We start from the raw sequence: 18,901 nt of genomic DNA, 5'->3' as shown, positions 1-18,901 counted from the left end.
GAGATCAGAGATATTTCAAATTAAGTAGAGTTTCAAGGTGACAGCAACAGTTAAGCAGCAGGAGAGCTAAGAAGGCACTGTTAATGATCTATATGACTGTCAGCATGGAGAATGAATTTTTCCCCAACCTCACAACCAACATTTTCTAATTAAAAAAATTAAAAAAGAAGTAATAGTCTGGGGAAAATTCATTCTTTTAATATATTTACTGAGAAAACACTCCAGTCACCATACTAGTAAGAGTTAACATCATGATAGTTTATTTTTGTCAATACAATACACAGAATCATAAGACTATGAATGTCCATCAAATCTGAGAAGTGAATGTCACGGCCACATTAAATAAAAATGAGAAAACAAATATACTGAAAACAGAATTCTGTAAAGCTTATAGTAATCAGTGATCATTTAAATTATTACCAATATCTAAACATTCACAAATTCATAGTAACATTAATACTAGTGTTAACGTAATAAATATATTGTAGATTTGAATTCTTGTCTATCACTTGTCACAGATCATGACATAATTACATGTGGTACTAGTCTATGAAGTAAGTAACAGAGCTCAATATATTTACTATTCAGTAACTACAATCACTAACATCAGGAATAATTACCTCCTGAAATTATTTTCATCCCCTTCTGTGTATGTTAGCACATATAAGTACACTTCTCTATTTGAGTTAAATTATCTAGCAAAATTACTGGCAATACTCACTTTTAAATTATCATGCTCATTTTGAAAACCTTATGCAAAATCCTTTGAAACAGCTTCTATAAAATTTGGAGCAGACATGAGTATTGTAAATGTGCAAATGATGGCAAAAAGGGTAAATGCAACCAGGCATAATCTGTCTATGACAGCAGCTGCAAACTTCCACTCACTGCAGACCTCTTCACCCTCATCTTGTTTCCTGAAGCGCATTGCTATGAACTGAACTTCCTCCAGGATCTTCACAATAACCGGAACGGTATCCATTAAAGCTGTCTTTTGAACAAGCTCAGTATCTTCCTGTAAAGGGCAAGTAATCTTTCCGCTCTTGCTACCCAGATCATTCTTCTGAGGGCAGCATGGATGATCCATCGCATGGTAGCTATAGATCGTGTTGCCGTTGCTGGACTGGTGCCCAGGCAGGACACTCATCTCCATGCTGTTTATGCTCAGGTGGTGCTTGGGATAGCTATATTTGCAGGAAAGGGGCTTTATGTTTTCCCCAGGTTTTTTCATTCGTAAGAACCAAGCACACCAATTCAGCAGGATGACACGAACCTGAAAGAAAGTGATCATGATAGAAAAAAGGGAACTTTTCTGCATTCAAAAAGTTTTTGAAAACTTGTGTGACTATTACAGTCATTCTATAAGGTTCTTTAGAAATACTGACTGCTTTCTGTGTTCACCAGCTATGTCTTTCAATTTTTTCCTTTTTTTTTTTTTTTTTTTTTTTCATCTGGCTTGTTTCCAAGGATGACCTTTTTTTGGATATGTCTTGAACACAGGTGTTCAATGCCCACTTAGCTTAGAAAGCAAAAGCAAAAGCATTGTAAAATCTTTCAAAATTATTCTTGAAGTCATATCTTTAGCAAACAAACCCAGATCTCTGTAATTGAGCAAAGGGCACAAAATTTGCTGCATTGTTTTCAACTATTTCTCAGATAGTATGGAAAGAGATAAACTCAAATATTTGGGGGGGCAATGTTTAGATTCTGATGAAAAAAACCCCTATACAACAAAGAGCTGGTTTTAGCGCATTCCCCATCTGAATTTCTGTTGTTTAAGTCTAATTAAATAGCCTTGGTTGCTGGTTGCTGGTTATTTTCTAATTTGAAAGCCATTTTAATACTTTTTGAAGAGTTCAGCCACATAATACAGCAGGCCTTTTTTCAAAAGAAGAATAGTAAATTATTATATAGAATATATTAAATGGAATTATTATGGTGAAAAATTAAATTGGGTAGTTCCAAATCTAAAGGCTACTATGGACTGCTGTCATTTCTCTGTGCTCTGGTGTACAACTGCTCTGGTGCATCATGAAAGTGCTCTAATCTGCACATGGCAGATTGTGCCCCTTATGTTTCTTGTCAAGATCAGCAAATGAGCTAATTCCAGAGACTGCATCCAGCATTTCTTCCCAGTGAATTGATCTTCAGATGTCTTGTCTGAAATCCAAGCCTGCTATGACTCCTATTGCTAACATTGTTTGCTGTGAAAGGCAGTAAAAAGGCTGCAAAATCAGTAACATCTTGTCTAAAGGGCAGCAAACTAACAGTAAAATCTTGTAATTATAAGGTCCTTCAGGTATTATGTATACAAAATGGAAATTTGCAATGTGCTTCTGAGAGTTCCTTCCAGAAGAGAGGTGGGGTCCTTAATGATTTTATCATTCTGCTTGCAAGTCAAATAATCTGATGTCCAGGAGAGAACAGATGTGACCTGTGGTTTCACTTCTGAGCCTTGGCCCAGGACTCCCTATGTGATCCTGCCACAGTCAGGCTTGACTCAGGACCCCACTTTGCCTTGAAAATTGTTTCAGAGGAAGGATGAGTTGTCTCCTGTATTTTTACAGTACAGATGCAGGGATGGGAAAATTACAGCTAGCACTTTGGGTTGCTGCTGTAATGACAAGCATAATTTCAGAAAAGAGAGGCATTAATTACCACAATTGGGAATTATAATAGTAAAAGACAGCAACAATGACCAGCCGAAGATGGTTACACAATTGTTAAATTCTGCAGCATGAATTCTTCTGGGTCACAACCCCATGCCATTTTCTGTGAGTCTTTCTGCTTTTCTCCCACTAATGAATCTTTTATTGTTCATCCTGAAAGACTGTTTTCCTGTGATTCATATTATTCTGCTTCCACTGGGGTCTTTAAATATTTCATTATTTCCTCCATGGTCACCACAGACAAATAGAAAATTATAATGTAGCAGCCTAAATAAAAATCAATCTTGCATTTAATTGAACTTACTTAATTACAATGTTGTCTGACTTCTTATGGACACAAAATGGAACATCATGGAACAAAATAAAGATCTTAATTGCTAGCAATATTTCCACAGTGTCAGTGGCAAAGGAAAGAGATAAATTAATTCTCCAGTACTGTGAAATTCCAAAATACTAAGCCAGACAAACTTTCTTATTAGAAAATGTTAGTATGTCTGCCTTAGCTCCTTAGAAGGAGATATGAGGTGAAAAAGTCCTATTTTATAGCAACGCTACTTCTTCTTACAAGACGAAGTGTTTACTCCTTAGGGGAGTTACATTTATAAATAGAGCCAAACCCATTTCCCATTGAAAAATAAATATGCAGAAGTCAGCAACACAGCTTTTAATTTGCTTGTACTTCCAAATGCCGTGTTTCCTTGAAAACACAGACACAGAGGCATCAACCTGCTCTTGTCACACCAATTAATTTAGGAGACAGCTGCTGTATAAGGACTGTGGGATAAGAGCCTGGGCACGATGGCATGAATCTGTGTTCTCACCTCCATTTTCATATACAGTTTTCTATGAAGGAAGGACACAGATACAGCTGTCCTCAGAGGCCAACAACCTAACCTTGCTGTGGCCCTCTCCATGAAGTTCCTCCCCTAACCATAATACAGCTGTATTTCTAGATCCCATCACAGCCACCTGCCTGGCCTAGTCCAGAGGGGAGAGTCTCCCAACTAAAGCTCTCCTGCTGAGGGGCACCAGCACCCAAGCAAATCTGTGCATGCCCAGGTTTAAAGCATATCAAAAGAAAAGCCTGAAACCTAACAAACCTGGTCTAGGAACAGCAAAGAGACAGAGTGCTCTTGCCTTTTCCTGCAAAACCCTTTCTCCTCTCTGTGTTTGGTCTCTCCATGTCTCTCACCTATACAACGGTCTTAGTTGTCAGCAGAGGTACCAGTGATCCTCAGCTGGGTGCCCTGTAGCACTCTTTTCCATGCTAGCTCAGCACACATTATGAAATGTGTCAAGTAACCAGCACTCTCACTTCGCAGCTGAGTAGCCAACAATTGCCCTGACTGAACACCTTGTACTTAGACTCCTCTCTTGGAAAAAGTTGGCTTTAGTAAGTCATCAAAGATTAATAGAAAGGAAGGCACAATTCTGAGCAGTAAAGGGGAGAAGTAAGCACCTACAAAGAGGCTAAATACTAACATACACATCTCCCTTTTCTGGTTCAAAAGCCAAGGACAGATCCCTCGAGAGGCAGGGAGGGAAAAGAAGCTGCTCAACTGTAAATAGCTTAGGAAGCAGGTATTTAGGAAACACGATCAGTCAAATCTTCTAGGTCTGGAGCTGCTCCCCCCCAAGCCAATACCTTCTCCTACAACAATCTCCTGCAGCTAAATCCATTTAAGCAGGAGGTGAGAACAATCCTCTAATGATATCCAATTAATCAGGGTTAGAGCTTTGCAATTAACTGATGTCTGGCTCTGCTAGGATGAGGAGGGTGTGGGGAGTAAGTAGACAGACGTAGGGAGTATCTGCTGGGACTGGAACTGCAGAGAACAAATTCCAGGTAAGCCATGTCTTTATTTCTGCAGATGGCCATCTTAGATTCCTGGGTTTCATTGTGCAAAAAACTTTCAGGTTTTCTCTGTAAAAAATGCCTGTCATAGGTAGACAAGAAAAAGAAATAAAAATGGAGACTTTGCCATGAATCCTAATGACTGAGCCTTGTCCTTGCAGAGAACTAATGCCTGCTTTTGTGGGGTCAGCCTCTTCTCTACATACTTGGCATTCACCCTTTTTCTCTTGACATCTCTCAGCCCTGTCAGTTTGCCTTGTCTACAGCTTTCACAGCCTATCATCTGTGCTTCCACAGTTTTTTGCTTCCTGGTGGAATTTTTTTAATGTATGCCTGTTCAGCTGCCAGGCCATTGAACAAGGTTCCTCAACAGTGCAATTCATTGCATGCTGTTTTTCCAGCCAAGAGAGTGAGAGACGATCAGAGCAAAAGCTGACTTGCAGGGCCTGTGAGCAGATTTAATGTGAGCCATTGTGTCTAGGCTCCTTGAAAAGCAGAAAAAATGATAAAATTGTCCATGGGGGCTGTTATGCTGCTGCATACCCTGTCCATGTAGACATGCGAAGCATATTTACCCAGATCTGTGGCCTCAGGTCTTGCTTACATGCACATTCATTCAGAACTCATGTGTTCTGTTGGCTTAAAAGTAAGATGATTTTAAATGATACAGAACTTTATAAATAATTGTTAGTATGCTTAATTGCTACTGGATTTTTTTTAATTTGCATTTATGCTGCGGTTTATTTGTAGAGATGTTAAATTAGAAAGCTGCTCTGTCCTCAGGCTGCCATTGGTAACCATGTGATATTCAATATCATGTCAGGATAATTGTCTATCATGACAAATGTGGTGAATGAGATACCAGAGGTTGCTGTACAATCAGACTTCTGTGAAACTAGAGTAGGTAGATACTTGACTGTAACTATTTGTATCTGCTTCTGCTTTCATTCCTTTTCTTTTTGCAAATACAAAACATACCTTGCTTATTCTAAAATCTGATCTTAGGAAAAGGAGAGGAAAAGACAACATTGTTTTCTTTTAGCTTGCAAACATATTTCTCCTGAAAGCCAGCTGGTGTTGGTGCTAGACCTCACTGGGCTAACAGTCTGCTGCTGCGGAGAAAAGAGGGTCCATATGCTAATGCACTGAGAACTGATCAGATGGCAGTAGACATGATTGGTTTTCCTCACAGGCAAGTGGATGTGGCTTCAGCAGAAGGCAGAATTCCAAGCCAGGGAACTCCAGGAGTCTCCTTAGTACAGTCACGCTGAGCCCAATAGCATTGCCTTTCTGTTTCTGCCGGTGGTGCAGTAGCAGTGAGCTCAAAGCTGTGACAAGCATAGCTGGGTTCAGCAGGCAACACCCCTACTACACTAAAGTATTAGGGTTCCTGACGTTCCAGCAACTCAGGGAGCCAGCTCATAGTTGCAAGACAGAAGTAGATTGGGTTCCCTTCCTGTCTTTGTTTTGGGAGATTATAGCTCTGTCACAAACTGCAATGAGAACCTCTGTAAGGGAACAAGGCAGAAAATCTGCCCAGCAGAGACCAGTGTTTGTTTAGGGGTCTGAAATGTCAGATTTTATCAGTACTGGTGTCTGCAGGAAAAGAAATCAAAGGTGATGCCCACAGGAGTAGCACTTGCAAAGGGAGTGCTGGGCAGGATTGCTCTGCCATGACTAAACTACTCCAATAACACCCCAAACCCAAGTAACAGATACGGTTTTTAATGGACAACCAAATGTAGCATGTTTGTTCTTTCCCTCCAATAGCATATGTGAGTATCAAACGTGCTGTGCATAGCTGACTCTTCAGATTAATGGAGAGCAACTTCTGTCCCTCACCTATAAATAGCTTACTACAGCTTTTGGATTATTTTTTTCTTTCAGCAGGCTGTTGAATATTTACCACCAAAGCTGCTTACCCATTTGGGCATCTTTCCAGCTTGTGGGTCATGATGGTGAAACTGCAGAACCAGCACTGTTACCACCACTGACAGACCAACGATGACCATGATGCTAGCGAAATACTGAGCTGCAAGTAAAAGCAGGACTTGGTTAGAAGAAGAAAAAACAAACAGGCAAATAATATTCCTTGGCCTTGCCTTGAGATCTGCATTTGAGAAGGACTACATCACATCCAAACATTCTCTTTTCTGCTGTGGAGCACTTGAGGCCTTTGAGGTTTTCTGTGTATCTGCTCAGCTCCCTCTTCTCCAGTGAGGGAAGGGCTAGAACCAGTGAAAGGCATAACCTGCTTTGCTTTTGTTCCCAGAAAGGAATGTAGGCCCCACTGCGAAGGATCAGCTCCCTGCCCGGTGCCAGGATGGCAAAGACATGAGCTAACCAGACTCACTGAACACTAGCATCCCCAGTCCTGGGCTGCCCTACTGTACCAGCAGATGTGCCAGAGGGAAATGCTGTCTTCATGGTGTCACTGGACCCCCCCTGAAAGTATCACCAGATCCCCTCCCTCGCTTCTCCACTACTCACAAAGGGTTAAGCATGTTTTTCAGCACCCTCCTTGGCCCTCAAGACCACTTCTTTTCACTCCTATGAAAGCACACTACATCCTTGCTGAGTGCTAAATTTAAGCCTGCCATGTAGGAAAGCAATCAAGATCTTCAAAGCCAGAACTGAGACTTGAAATTGTATCTCCTAAGTGGCAGTACAGCCTCCTCATGGCAGGAGTGTAGTTGATGCACTGGAGTGTAAAGCAGAATTATCCACACGGTTGATGACATTTGAAGGCTGCTGTGGCAAAATACCAGGGAGCAGAGCTGTTGGCTGATACAATGGGGTGGTGTAGGGGAGCAGGTGACACTGCCCCAGGCTGCAGCCTCCTCCTATCCCCAGCCTTCCCTCCTGCATTTTGCAGGCTAAGTCAAAAATACAATGCAAGCTCCAAGGCAAGTTTTGTTCCGGCTCCGTTTGTTAATACCAATTCCCACTGCCTCAGCGGCAAAAAGCTTGTTCATAATAATGAGGTTCTCAGGCCTCCCTGAAACCAATGCTGCGATTGCTTCAAGAGGTGGGCATGGCTTTCCGTGGCAAAATGAATTATGCAGCTGGATTAAAAGAAGAGTCCTGAGGGTGAGGTGACTTGAAAGGCTTCTGTTGCACTTACTCATGAGAGAAGAGAGCCAAAAGCCAGGCAGAAGCAGAGCAAACCAGGAAGTCAGGTTTCAGGGAAGCCGGGTGATCTGATTCATGTATGCCCCATGTAACAGAAACACAGCAGTGTTGACATCACTGATATAATTATTGCCATAAGTAACTAAATAACTTACATAAATTCTATGCATTTTGATGCTACCAGACTTCAAAGGCCTGAAGTGGTCCATTTAAAATGGCTTTAGCTAGGATTTTTTACAGATCCTTGGAATTTTAGTCTCCCAGTTGAACTTGGAAACAACTTGGTATTATCTGGCTCAAGATCCCAGCAAATGATTAGCAGGGGAATTCACACTCCCAGTTTTTTATGCTTTAAACCCAGGAACAGAGGTCAGGAAATGACCGTGGAGACCTGCTAGTAAACAGGGAAAACAGTTCTCTCAGGAACAGATCAGGAACGGTAGTGGACCTGTGGACCCATAAAGAAATGTGGTTCATGTTTTTACTTGGTGACAGGCAAGGAAGATGGCTGGGTGTGCATCACCTGCATTTAGGGATGAGGGGGTTTCTGTTTAAGATACACTGAAGTTTTCAGTTGGAAAGTAATGATAGAGGAAATAGGGCATGGTATGTTAGCCCTATTGTCAGTGTCAGGCAGTCAAATGTCACAAGATATCTGTGAAATGAGAACTGGCAGGTAGATGTACACAGCCCAGGCAGGTGCAGGTGCTGTATTCATTTCAGGGTAAGAAAGTCTCAAAGCCCTGGTGCAGCCCGGAACTGCTCTAGGGCTGAATTTTACCAGCCCCAAGGAACCAGGAGTGAAAGGAGAGGAAGGAAGTAGGAACAGCTGGCACATCTGTCACATTAGCCTTCACATATCTGGTTGGAGATTTGATAAAGGCTATCACCTCCTTTCCTGTGGCAAGACAAGGTAGGTATAATAGCCATTGTTCACAAAGGAATTGCTAGATCTTCTGGCCGCAGGTCTCTGATTGGGAACATGACTCTGCCTACAACCCAGACCTTGCAATGGGGCAGAGCCACAATCCAGACACTGCAGTGGGGCTGAGCCACAAGAACTAGCTGGGCTGGGGTTCAGTCAAGATTCACTTGTAAGGGAAGAAAAGGCCCCAAAACTGAGTAGGTACGTTCATGAGGCAAAATGGTCCTGGCTCTGAAACAATACCCATACCCACTCAGTATTTTCTGATCTTTCCTTCCAGGATATAATCCTACATCCTGTCTTTCCCAGTAGCAGAAAAACATGGTCCTACTGCAATAGCCAGGAGAACTGGTGGGGAAGACTTCTGTGCTGTCTCCCACGCACCTCCCTAAAAGCATGGCTTAATAGTCCTCCAGTCTGCTGGCTTGCATCTCTGCTCCTGGCAGTCTTCAGACCTCACACCAGCCAGATCAAGCCCATCACCTGGTGAAAGCTGCAAAGGATGCTGTCGCTTTTCACCTCTAGCACCTGCTCTGATATGACCATGACTTGACCTTCTTCAGGAACCCTGTGAGAAGAGGAGCCTAGCTGCTGATAGGGTCAAGATTTCCTTGTTATTCTTGAAAGGGTGACACTTGAAGCCATGGGACTGCAGTCTTCACTCACCCTACCCAAGGTCCACACAGCCTTAAATCAGAGAGCTCTGTTCCTGTGCCTCCACTGATCAAGAATCAATTAGGTTGGAAAAGACCTTTAAGATCATCAAGTCTAACTGTCAACCTAGGATTGCCAAGTTCATCACTAAACCATACCTCTAACATATCTACACATTTTTTGAACAGGGATGTAGGGATGGCAATTCCACCACATCCCTGGGCAGCCCATTCCAATGTTTGACCACCTTTTCAGTGAAGAAGTTTTTCCTAATATCCAATCTAAACCTGATGCTGCTGAGCACAGAAATAGCAAGCTCTCCTGCGGGATGTGGCATGGGAGACAAGCAGTGGAGTAAGAACAGAGTTTTGGTCTCCCAGGTGGCAGTCACAGCCCAGCCACCAGACTGGTTTTGCCAGTATTTTAGGGTCTATCCTAAAGCCTACAGCACTTATGCAAACTGGACTCCCACAGAGTCCTACCCCTACTTGTATCCGTTGCCAGGAGTAAATGCAAATCTGATTTTACAAAGAAGCTCAGCCCCTTTCACTTACATTGCAGAAGGAAAATGCTCAGCAACTCTCATTAAGCATCTCTCTGTATCTTGCTCAAGAACTCCTGGTTACTACGTGGTCCCTGGTATGGATGGGTCAGCTTGGAGGCTTTAACAAATTACTTCACCACAGGCAGTGTCAGGAAGAGCAATCCCAAAACGGAGTGCAATTGGAAGAGCAGGGGCCTGGCTGCTGTATGTCAGCAGCTCTGGGGCACAGCTTGGAAGCAACATGACCCCTTCCAGAGGGGAACTGGCTTATTTGCACTCTGCCCTGGACAGCTGCCACAGGCCAGGAAATGGGAGCAGAAGATATGTGTTTGGATTGGAATCCCTCAGTATCCCTGACTGACGCAGTGACATTCCCCAGGGATACTGAGGTCTGCACAGTTCACCGCTACGTGCTCTCGTATGTTTTTCAGACCTGTTTTCTGCTTTCTTCAGCAGTTGTGTGTGAATGCAAAATCTGTTTCGGATGCTTGGTTGATCTCTTTCATGTAGTATGAAGTATTTGTGCTTCTACAATAGATTTTCTTCCTTTTCTTTGCCAAAGGAGGTATTATGTAACACAGTACCTGGCAGCTGTTTTAACATCTGGGAGTTGTCAGCTTCTGTCTCAGCACTGTCAGAAGATGACCAGGTGCTGTTGTTATAGCAAGTATAGATTTAATACAACCTCAGAAAGCTAGAAAGTATTTTTTTAAACATCAGTGACAATAGCTATTTTTTTCTTGTAAGCATCCTTTAATGTCACCTATATCAAAAGGATGGCAATGACTTGCAATTCATAACTTGAGACACATCCGGTACCATTTTTGGACCTTCTGTACTGTTATCTGATGTTAGAGGAGCACCTTTGGATTATTCTAGAGATGTTTTGGAAGATTTGCTGTTTCTGTGGAACTGGATTAACTTTATGGACTGATTAGGAGCAGGGTAAATGAAACAGAAACTCTGAGAGGAGCAAGATGATTCCAGGTGGATGTTTTGCCTTGTTGATTTTATCACTGAACACTGACTGAGAAAGCAGTATATTATCCAGATTTGTCAACAGAGTTAATCATAGAAAAGGCAGAGTTTCTTCATTGTGACCAGTTACGGTCTTGTTGTTCCTATGAAATACTGGGGGAAGGAGGACAGTGTCATGCTGACATATAGTGATCAAGTTGGGTAACTCCAATTGGTGTTCCTCTTTGTAAGAAATGTCAGGTTCCGCATGTGAAATGATGACTTAGTTTAGAACTGTTCTAAGTCAGGTCATTTCAGTCATTCTGAGTGCTACGTTTCTGGTGAGCTCTTAGAAAATGGGAGAAATGTCTCAGAGCACGCACAGAATGAGATACTCACTGCTCCTCCTTGTGGAAATGGGCCAGGGCAATGAACTGAAGCCTGTGGAGGATGTAGAAAACCTCAGACACGACTGGAGGGGCTTTCAACCACCCTCTTCTGCTGTGGCAGGGACCAGGGCTGGTGCTGGAGAGACACTATTGCAGTCTACACAGGTGGTGGCAGAGTTTCTCAGAGACCAGGGAAACCAAAAGGTGGAGGAAAGATTTCCTTGCTGATTGATTTAGTGTTGTACACAGACAGCAAACAAAGACCCAAGAGGACACAGAAAGGTAAAAAATTTCCACCATTGCCAAGATTTGATGTAGCTAGGACACCTCGTGCCATCCATTAGCTTTTACTGACAGTACAAAGCAAAGACCATCTCAGTCCAGTTGGTCCCTCATAAACACAAAATGTCTTTAAAAAGTGAGAGACTTTAGGGTTAATCACTGTGTCTACCTTTTGGTTATGGTACTTGTAAAGGACACAGGAGCAGTGTTTTTGCAGCATTTTCAAAGTCTTCTCCCATATGCTTTTGAAGAATAGAACTGGGTGTTTGAAAAGTAAAACTGTTCTTTTTCTTTTCTTTTCTTTTTTTTTTTTTTTTAAGTAAAGAAAAACATTCAAGACTCGTGGCTTTGGTAAAAGCATCATTGATCACAAGGCATGAAACTGTAAGAGCTGCTGTGAATGAGAATTTCTGTTTCATAGAAGAGGCTGAGCAGGGTTCTGGCACCAACAAGGTACTAGGCAGGACCATGAAAGGGAGGTGGGAAAAGCACTCCACAAAATCAAAAGAAAGATAAAGTGAAGTGGCAGCAGCTGAGAACACACTGGCAGATGATAGAAAATGTAACAGGAGATTAATCTCATTTTCTCTCTCTAGTCAGAACCACAATGCCTAATGCTCATCACTTAAAACAATCTGTAACTCCTGGAGGTGGCAAAGCACCACATTGCTTCCTTGTCTTAGTAGTCTGCAGCTTTGTTTGCTGTACAACTAACTGCAAGAAATCACCTGAAGCATCTGCTGCAAACATACTTACTCACGGCGTCAAACCATTTGTACTGAAATAATGTGGGCATGATAAAGACTGGCAAGGAGGGGCACAGCTGAAAATAAGTCATGATAGTAGACCCCTAAGCAGTGTTTTTTAAAGAAGTAAGCAGAGGAGCTCAGCAAAAGAAGAAAAGGAGAAATGCAATATTGTTTTCTGGAGGTGAAGATAACTTCATTTTTATTGTGCAGATTTGATAGATCCAGCCAAGGTGTCAAACACCATGTAGATGTTAATCATAGGAAGTGACAGCTCCTCATATTCATGAGCCCCTTGTTCCCCTTTCAAACACACTCTGCACATGCCAGCTTCCAGGTGTTCCAGACTTTCTACTATAAAACTCCTTCTAGAGCAAAATACAGATTCTTGATCCAAAACCAATAGTGTTATTTTGGTCAGAGCTGGAACGAAATAATGATTTGCAGCACTTTGCAGTTATTTGGGCATGGGAAAAAGTAAGAAATGATTAAAGGGACGCCTTGAATTTCCAGCTGTAAAAGGTGTTTATGGAAGAAACAAACCATTTGACTGTCTGGAAAGGTCTGAACATTCCGTTTCAAGATTTGGATTTTGGGCAGAAGCGTGCCTTCTCTGCTTTGACAAAGTACCTTGAAAGTGATACTTCCTCGGAGCGCTGGCTGGGGTGGAGCAACAGCAGCCAACTCAGAGCTTACTGCAGCTTTGATCTCAAGCTGAAAGCGTTCTGCTGCAGGTGCTCCTAGCAGTTTCTCTGTGTGACTATTTTTTATGCTACCTGGGAGTGAACTTAAAGACTGCAGTAGGTTTGGACCAATATGAGAGTAAAGAGCTGGGTGGGGTTTCCAAAGTAAGCCTTTTAGGGTCTGTCTCTGCATGGTATCACCCTGTTCTTACAGCGGTGGGACTGCAGCACAGTAAACCTGAGGTAAGTATAAGGTGGGTGAAGTTGGGGGAAGGAATGACACCACAGCCTGTGTATCACTGCAGAGTGGAACGAGAAGTGAACCTGCTGGTTACTGGAGCTGGGGCCTTAATGATGTTTTCTATCTGGTGCTGGAAGCAGCAGGGATCACAGAAGGAGAGGGAAAAGTGGGGACAGCTCTAAACTTTTCAGTGCCATGTGGCCCCTAATGATTTCCCCCTCTGGAGATGATATTGCAGGCAGGGAGAAAGACAATTCAGGAAGCTATGCTGGTTATGCTCACAACTGTGTTGCTCTCAGTTTCCCAGAGCAATGGCTTTTGACCATGTCTGACTTTAACATGGGCTGTGGATTGCTCTGTATTTCTGAAAAACTAGCTGGTTTCGGTAGTAACCAAACTTTGCATTAGGAACTGAAATTTTTTTAAGTCTCTGAGTCCAAACTAGCAGCTTATACTGAGACATTGATTTTTGCAGACGTTCCTACAGTAGTGCAAGATGAATGAGATTCTGGTCACTGCTTTATCAAGTACCACTGGATATGGGTAAGCACAACCACCCTAAGGAGTCTCTAGTCAAATGTTAGTCATGAAGAGTTACAGTTCAGAATTTGTTTTGTCTTAGGGGAACTTGTTCCTTAGTGACTTCTTAATGCATGATTTCCTAGCCTTAATTACAAGGTTGCTTTCAAATGGAAAATACAGTTTAATGAAACAGGTCAGAGATACAGAGACTGTAAACAGGGAGGCACAGTGCTCTTTAAAAAAAGGAATTCAGGCTTATGTCTATTGCCTAAGGAAGGAACTCATCCTTTCTTCAGAAATGGTCATAAAATCTTCACCAAAACCAGATCTTATTATCCAATGCCATTTACTTGGATCACATTGTCTTTACAGAAATAAAATAAAATGCTTCCAGTTGACATCTACAATCCTCAAATGCAGTTCTCAGATAAATTATGTAAGCCTTTAGTTTCAAGAGGCAGGACCTGAGCTTGTGGAAAAGCTGTAACTGAAATAACAGTGTTTGTTTAATTTGAGTTTGGTCATTGAACCAGGAAATCACGGACATGGGCACCCCTTCTCACATAATGCACTAGACAGGGAGCAATGGTGATATGTGGTAGGGACAGGAAGGTGCATGGAATTCCAATGAAATTACTGGCATTTATAGTGCAAGACAAATCTGTGCAAAATTGCATAGGATTTTAGAAGCAGAAAGAATAATTTTTGTCATATACCTGAGCTGTATCATACAGACTTTATGATTTTAGCCAGTGATTAGTGCACTTAGACCAGTAATTTCAGGTGTGCAACACATCTGGAGTTCTCTGCACTTCTGTATATCCTTTCCTCAAGTAATAAACTCCAGCCGTCTACTTACATAGACTCTTGATAAAAGTATTTTTAAGGACAGAAATTAAAAGTAAGTCAGTTCACAAGTGCAGCCAGACGTGTTTCCTGTGAGGCATGATTAAGCTATACTAGGAAGGGTAAGTTTAGGACACGGCTGTATAGTCATGATCTGAAAGTCTTTTAGGAGCTATACCCAAGAGATTTTAAGTGCCAGGAGGGACCTCCAGGACCCTGTAGTGAAAAAAGCCTTGTTCATACAGTCAAATTGTGTTGGATTCTGGCCAAACTGTTGTGTTTGTAGATGTCATGGGATGTTAATGCTTTTGATCTAAATGGCTGAGCTGGTTTCTGTTGCTATGGATGGTTGATGTTTTAAACAGAAACACAAACATCTTTGCTCTGGTTCCCAGACTTCTCCTTTCTTTGGCATTGCAGATGAGTTTGCAGAAGGGCAGGATTCAGCTTCTGAAAGACTGTGGTGCCTTGCTTTGTACATATGCATGCTGCTGAAAACTGGGCTTTGAAAATACCTTGTTCCCCCTGGAGGACAGGACGAGACACGCTGCTGGCCAAGGAGTGGCTAGTTACTGGTGTGAATGCAAGCCCCAGAAATCTGAGTAATGGTAGAGGGCAAATGTAGTAACCCAGCCTGTCCAACTGGCACAATTCTTGATGCAGAAAGGAGCTGGCTCACTGTGGAAAGGAAAGCTCTACCCACCATCCCACAATATAAAGCAGCAGATGGGTCCTTATGTTCAAAGGTGCTGCGCAGCCTACTGCTAATTTCTAGGCCAAGCTTTGACACTTGCTCTGACATAAAAGAAGTCGGCTTCTTGTTTTTAATGTGTATTAACACAGCAATGGGTAGGCAGGCTACATAGAAATGGAAGTCCATTGTGTGAGGAAGCTGGATGTGTGGAGTTAGAGAGCTCTGCTCTGAGCAGCTTTACAGACAGACAGAGAATGCAGAGAACATACCAAGAAAGTGGGGAGTCATTTTGCAGAGAGGTAGAAAAAGGTAAGTGTCTTGCTCCACTTGCCTCCTTGTGATTATTTCGGCTGAGTGGTGCTTCATTTATTGCAAACGTAAGTTGAGGTCAAAGGAGAGTCACATCAACTAACAAGAATTGGGATATGAATTCCACATTTCTTCATAGAATCATGTACTTCTTTGCAAGTATACAAGACCTCAGAAAATAGTTCTTTTCTTGGTGTCATATTAGACCAGCTTTCCTTTGATCCCTCAACAAAGACACTTCAAACAGCAGCTGTGAGAATTTCCTATGTTATTACAGTTCAGTAGTTAAAGCTGTGGTCAGAAGGCAGAGAAATGTAGGGGGTACAGCATGTTAAGTGCTAGTGGTTTCGTCCTAGCAAAGGCTGGGAGTGGTCATCTTGGTCCAGGCAGGTGTGGATGCATGTTTGTTTTTAAAAATGAAGACACTAACAATATAATGTAGATTTTTAAAGTGTGTGTCATTTTCTCAGAGCATCTTTGCTCCCACATTCACGAAGACCAGTGACAGTGGCTTTTCTGCAGACCAGCAATGGATCTTTCTTCTTCAAGATCAAATTACTTGTGTCCTTCTCAAACTACATGCTTTAGAAGGTTTGTTTGTTCATGTAACCTGGCACTGACCATGCTGCTTCTTCAAATGTTGAACAAGATGTCTAAGCATCCTCCTTTTTCTCATACTTATTTCTGAGGATTTTCAACTGGATCAGAGATCACACTGAACTGTGATCATGACGTGGTATATCCAGTTCAGCAGCTAAAATATCCCATTTGGGATCACCTATAAGATCACTGTGGAGAGATTATGCTGTGCTACCCTGTTAGAGCAAGGGTAAGGTTTTCAGACCTCAAGATCATGTAAAACCACAACCCTAGTTTGAGCACTTATTGAACAAGGGCTATTTGGGTGCAGAAGCCAGATGGGTGAGCAGTCTTTCCCTGCCTATTCAGAGCAGAGCAAGGAGTTAGGAGCAAGGCTTTAAACTAGGAATACTGTGTAACGGAGATTATGACCCAAATTTAAACAGAGAAATGGTGGACAAGAGTGGAAAGGAAGTGATGTTGTGTGGCCAGACCTCAGGAACAGTGAAACAAGGTGGAGGGACTCACCTCCAGAGTCAGCAAATGCATGAAGTCTGGAAAATATGCAGGAGCAACTGGAGCTCTACAAGTTGTCATGAAACAATAATGTTGCTGGGACAACTGAGATGTGAAGGGACATCTCTCACTACTGAAAGACTCTGATGTATAGGTACAAGTTCTCCAGGGGGAACAGACAGCAAAGACAACATTGCTCTCTATGTGAAGGAGACACTTGGATGTGAGGGACTTCTCTGTGGGATGGATGAGAGCTCCTGGAGAGCTTGTGGGACAGGCTGAGTGAAGAGGCCAATGAAAGTGATGCTGTGGTGGGGGTGCCTTAGAGACCACCTGCAGGAGCGGTCTGCAAACTAGGACCATGCGTGGCAATCAGTTAGCTGAGGGGAATGTGCTCGAGCTTGTCTAGACAACAATTAACATGATGAGGCATGTTTGCAGAGCACAGGGGAGTGGGAGACAGATGGCACCAAGGATGGCGCCAAGGAAAGGTAACACCTTGCTGTTAATTGATGGTAGTTAACCACCAATCGGGGATTGCCTAGTATGCAATGCTTAGCTTCAAGAACCAATCTGTTTAAAACGCGCAGCTTTTGAAAGTGTATATAAACTCGTGATTGTGTACAATAAATTGACATTTGCTTGCATCAAGCTGCGTCCCGTCTCTTCATTCGCCGCAAACTGGTGACCCCAACGTGATGCGTTTAAGGATCTAACATGAAGGGCTCTCGAATCGCCTATCTGAGCGACATGCAGCGAGTCCCACAGAACTTTGAATGATCTGCTGAAAGGAAGCAGGAGCCGGCCTGAAATCCCTCCGGAGTTGAGAGGTGAGCTGTGGGAAATCCGTAACGGGGAATCAGGCTTCATCCCCAGAAAGAGACGTATATGGACTCATGAAGGGTCTTCTAGTCAGATCAGGGAGTCCGTGCCTCAGTCTCCTCAAATGGTGACCCCTATGGTGGTGTTCCGAAGCCTTGGAAGAATAAGGACGGAACTGGTCGATAAAAAAGACAGCTCGTGGAAGAGGGCTGCGTTCCAGAGGAGACGGTTTGGCTGAATGATCGTCTTGCTGTCTGGACCAGGCGGACAACCTAAACCCCGAGGATAACACCTGTATGCATCGAGACAGGTGAGCAGCCAAGAAACTTTAGAGACTTTGAAAGAATGAAAGTGTGTACATACAGCAGCCAATTGTATGATGCTGCTGCGGAGGGGAGCTCCGTGTCAGGAATGCATTTAGCATCTTGGTGGCAAATTCTGACTACTCTTTGCCAAGTGTGGACTAATTCTACTAACGGTGCTAAACCAGAGGAAGCTGTAAATTCCACCGACAGCGCGACTCTTCTCAAGACACCATCAGTGATGGCGATTCTGTCCACACCTCCTCTGCCCCCAAAGCTTCTGTCACTGATTGCAGCGACCCTCACAACACAGGACCAAGCACGGGAACAGGACAACTCGGACAATGATTTCATTGACTCTGATAAACCTTTTGATCCAGGTCCTATAGATCTGGAAAAGGAGCTAGACCTTTTCCCCACCCCCTCGTCTCTCCTGATGCATTGATTGTATTTTTGGGGAGGGTGAAAGGGAGTCTGAGGGATTGGTGACAGGAATGCAAGTGGGAAACACTTAAGTGATGGGTTTTGGGAGTCGTTATGGCATGTTCAGTATTTTGTCAGACAAATCAACCTGCAGAGTGGCAGCCTGTGCAATACGAGGCTGTTAAAGAGTTAAGCAAAGCAGTGCGGGAAGGGAGGATTCATAACACATTTGCTGTGTCCGTTCTTGAAGTGATGGCAGAGCCTTATACACTCACACTGCATGATTGGAAGTTATTGCTTTGTATGGTACTAACTGATACAGTATATGATGTGGTTATTTGATTTTTGTGAGCTATGTGTAGTGGCCTTGACTGAAAACCTTAATCGGCGAATTGCTGTTAACTATGAGCAGTTGGCTGGAGAAAATTAACTGTGCCGATTCTGTGACTCAGGCAAGGTATCCCAGGGACAACTATTTGCAAATGAAGGAGATTGCTATTAAAGCAGTCCGGATGCGGGAGTCTTGCCACAGTCTTGCAGGGTCTTAGAGAGTCACTAACTTTAATACTAACTTTATTGATTGGCTTCAGAATATTTTGCAACAAGTCGAACTTCAGGAAGCTCAAGGGTTGCTTTTAAAACAACTAGCTATGATAATGCCAATGAAAATTGTAAACGGGCAACTTTCACAATCGCAACCCCAACATGTGTCAAATGATTGTAACGCAGAACTCACAGGAGACTGTAATTCTCAGGCTGAGTTCTGGAATGCAGCATAACACATTTTTGCTTCTCTAATCTCTTCTGTAAG

General features: G+C 42.9%; 1 protein-coding gene across 3 annotated transcripts in view; it reads right to left on the bottom strand.

Annotated features, from left to right (window-relative positions):
• Positions 1-226: 226 nt before the first annotated feature.
• The window catches only part of LOC101922648 (neuronal acetylcholine receptor subunit alpha-7-like), a 72,081-nt gene continuing 53,406 nt past the window's right edge, over positions 227-18,901 (bottom strand). For all 3 annotated transcript variants that reach the window (XM_055791555.1, XM_055791556.1, XM_055791557.1), the window contains 2 exons: positions 6,447-6,556; positions 227-1,273 (listed from right to left, as the gene is read on the bottom strand). In XM_055791555.1, coding sequence (XP_055647530.1) covers positions 752-1,273; positions 6,447-6,556 — 632 coding nt within the window. In that variant the 3' untranslated portion in view covers positions 227-751. The remainder of the gene's footprint in view (positions 1,274-6,446; positions 6,557-18,901) is intronic.

The sequence above is a fragment of the Falco peregrinus genome, chromosome Z (assembly GCF_023634155.1).
Source record: "Falco peregrinus isolate bFalPer1 chromosome Z, bFalPer1.pri, whole genome shotgun sequence".
In the NCBI taxonomy this organism is placed as follows: domain Eukaryota; kingdom Metazoa; phylum Chordata; class Aves; order Falconiformes; family Falconidae; genus Falco; species Falco peregrinus.
Note: the sequence above shows the minus strand (reverse complement) of the source record. Positions and strands in the feature narration are given on the sequence as shown.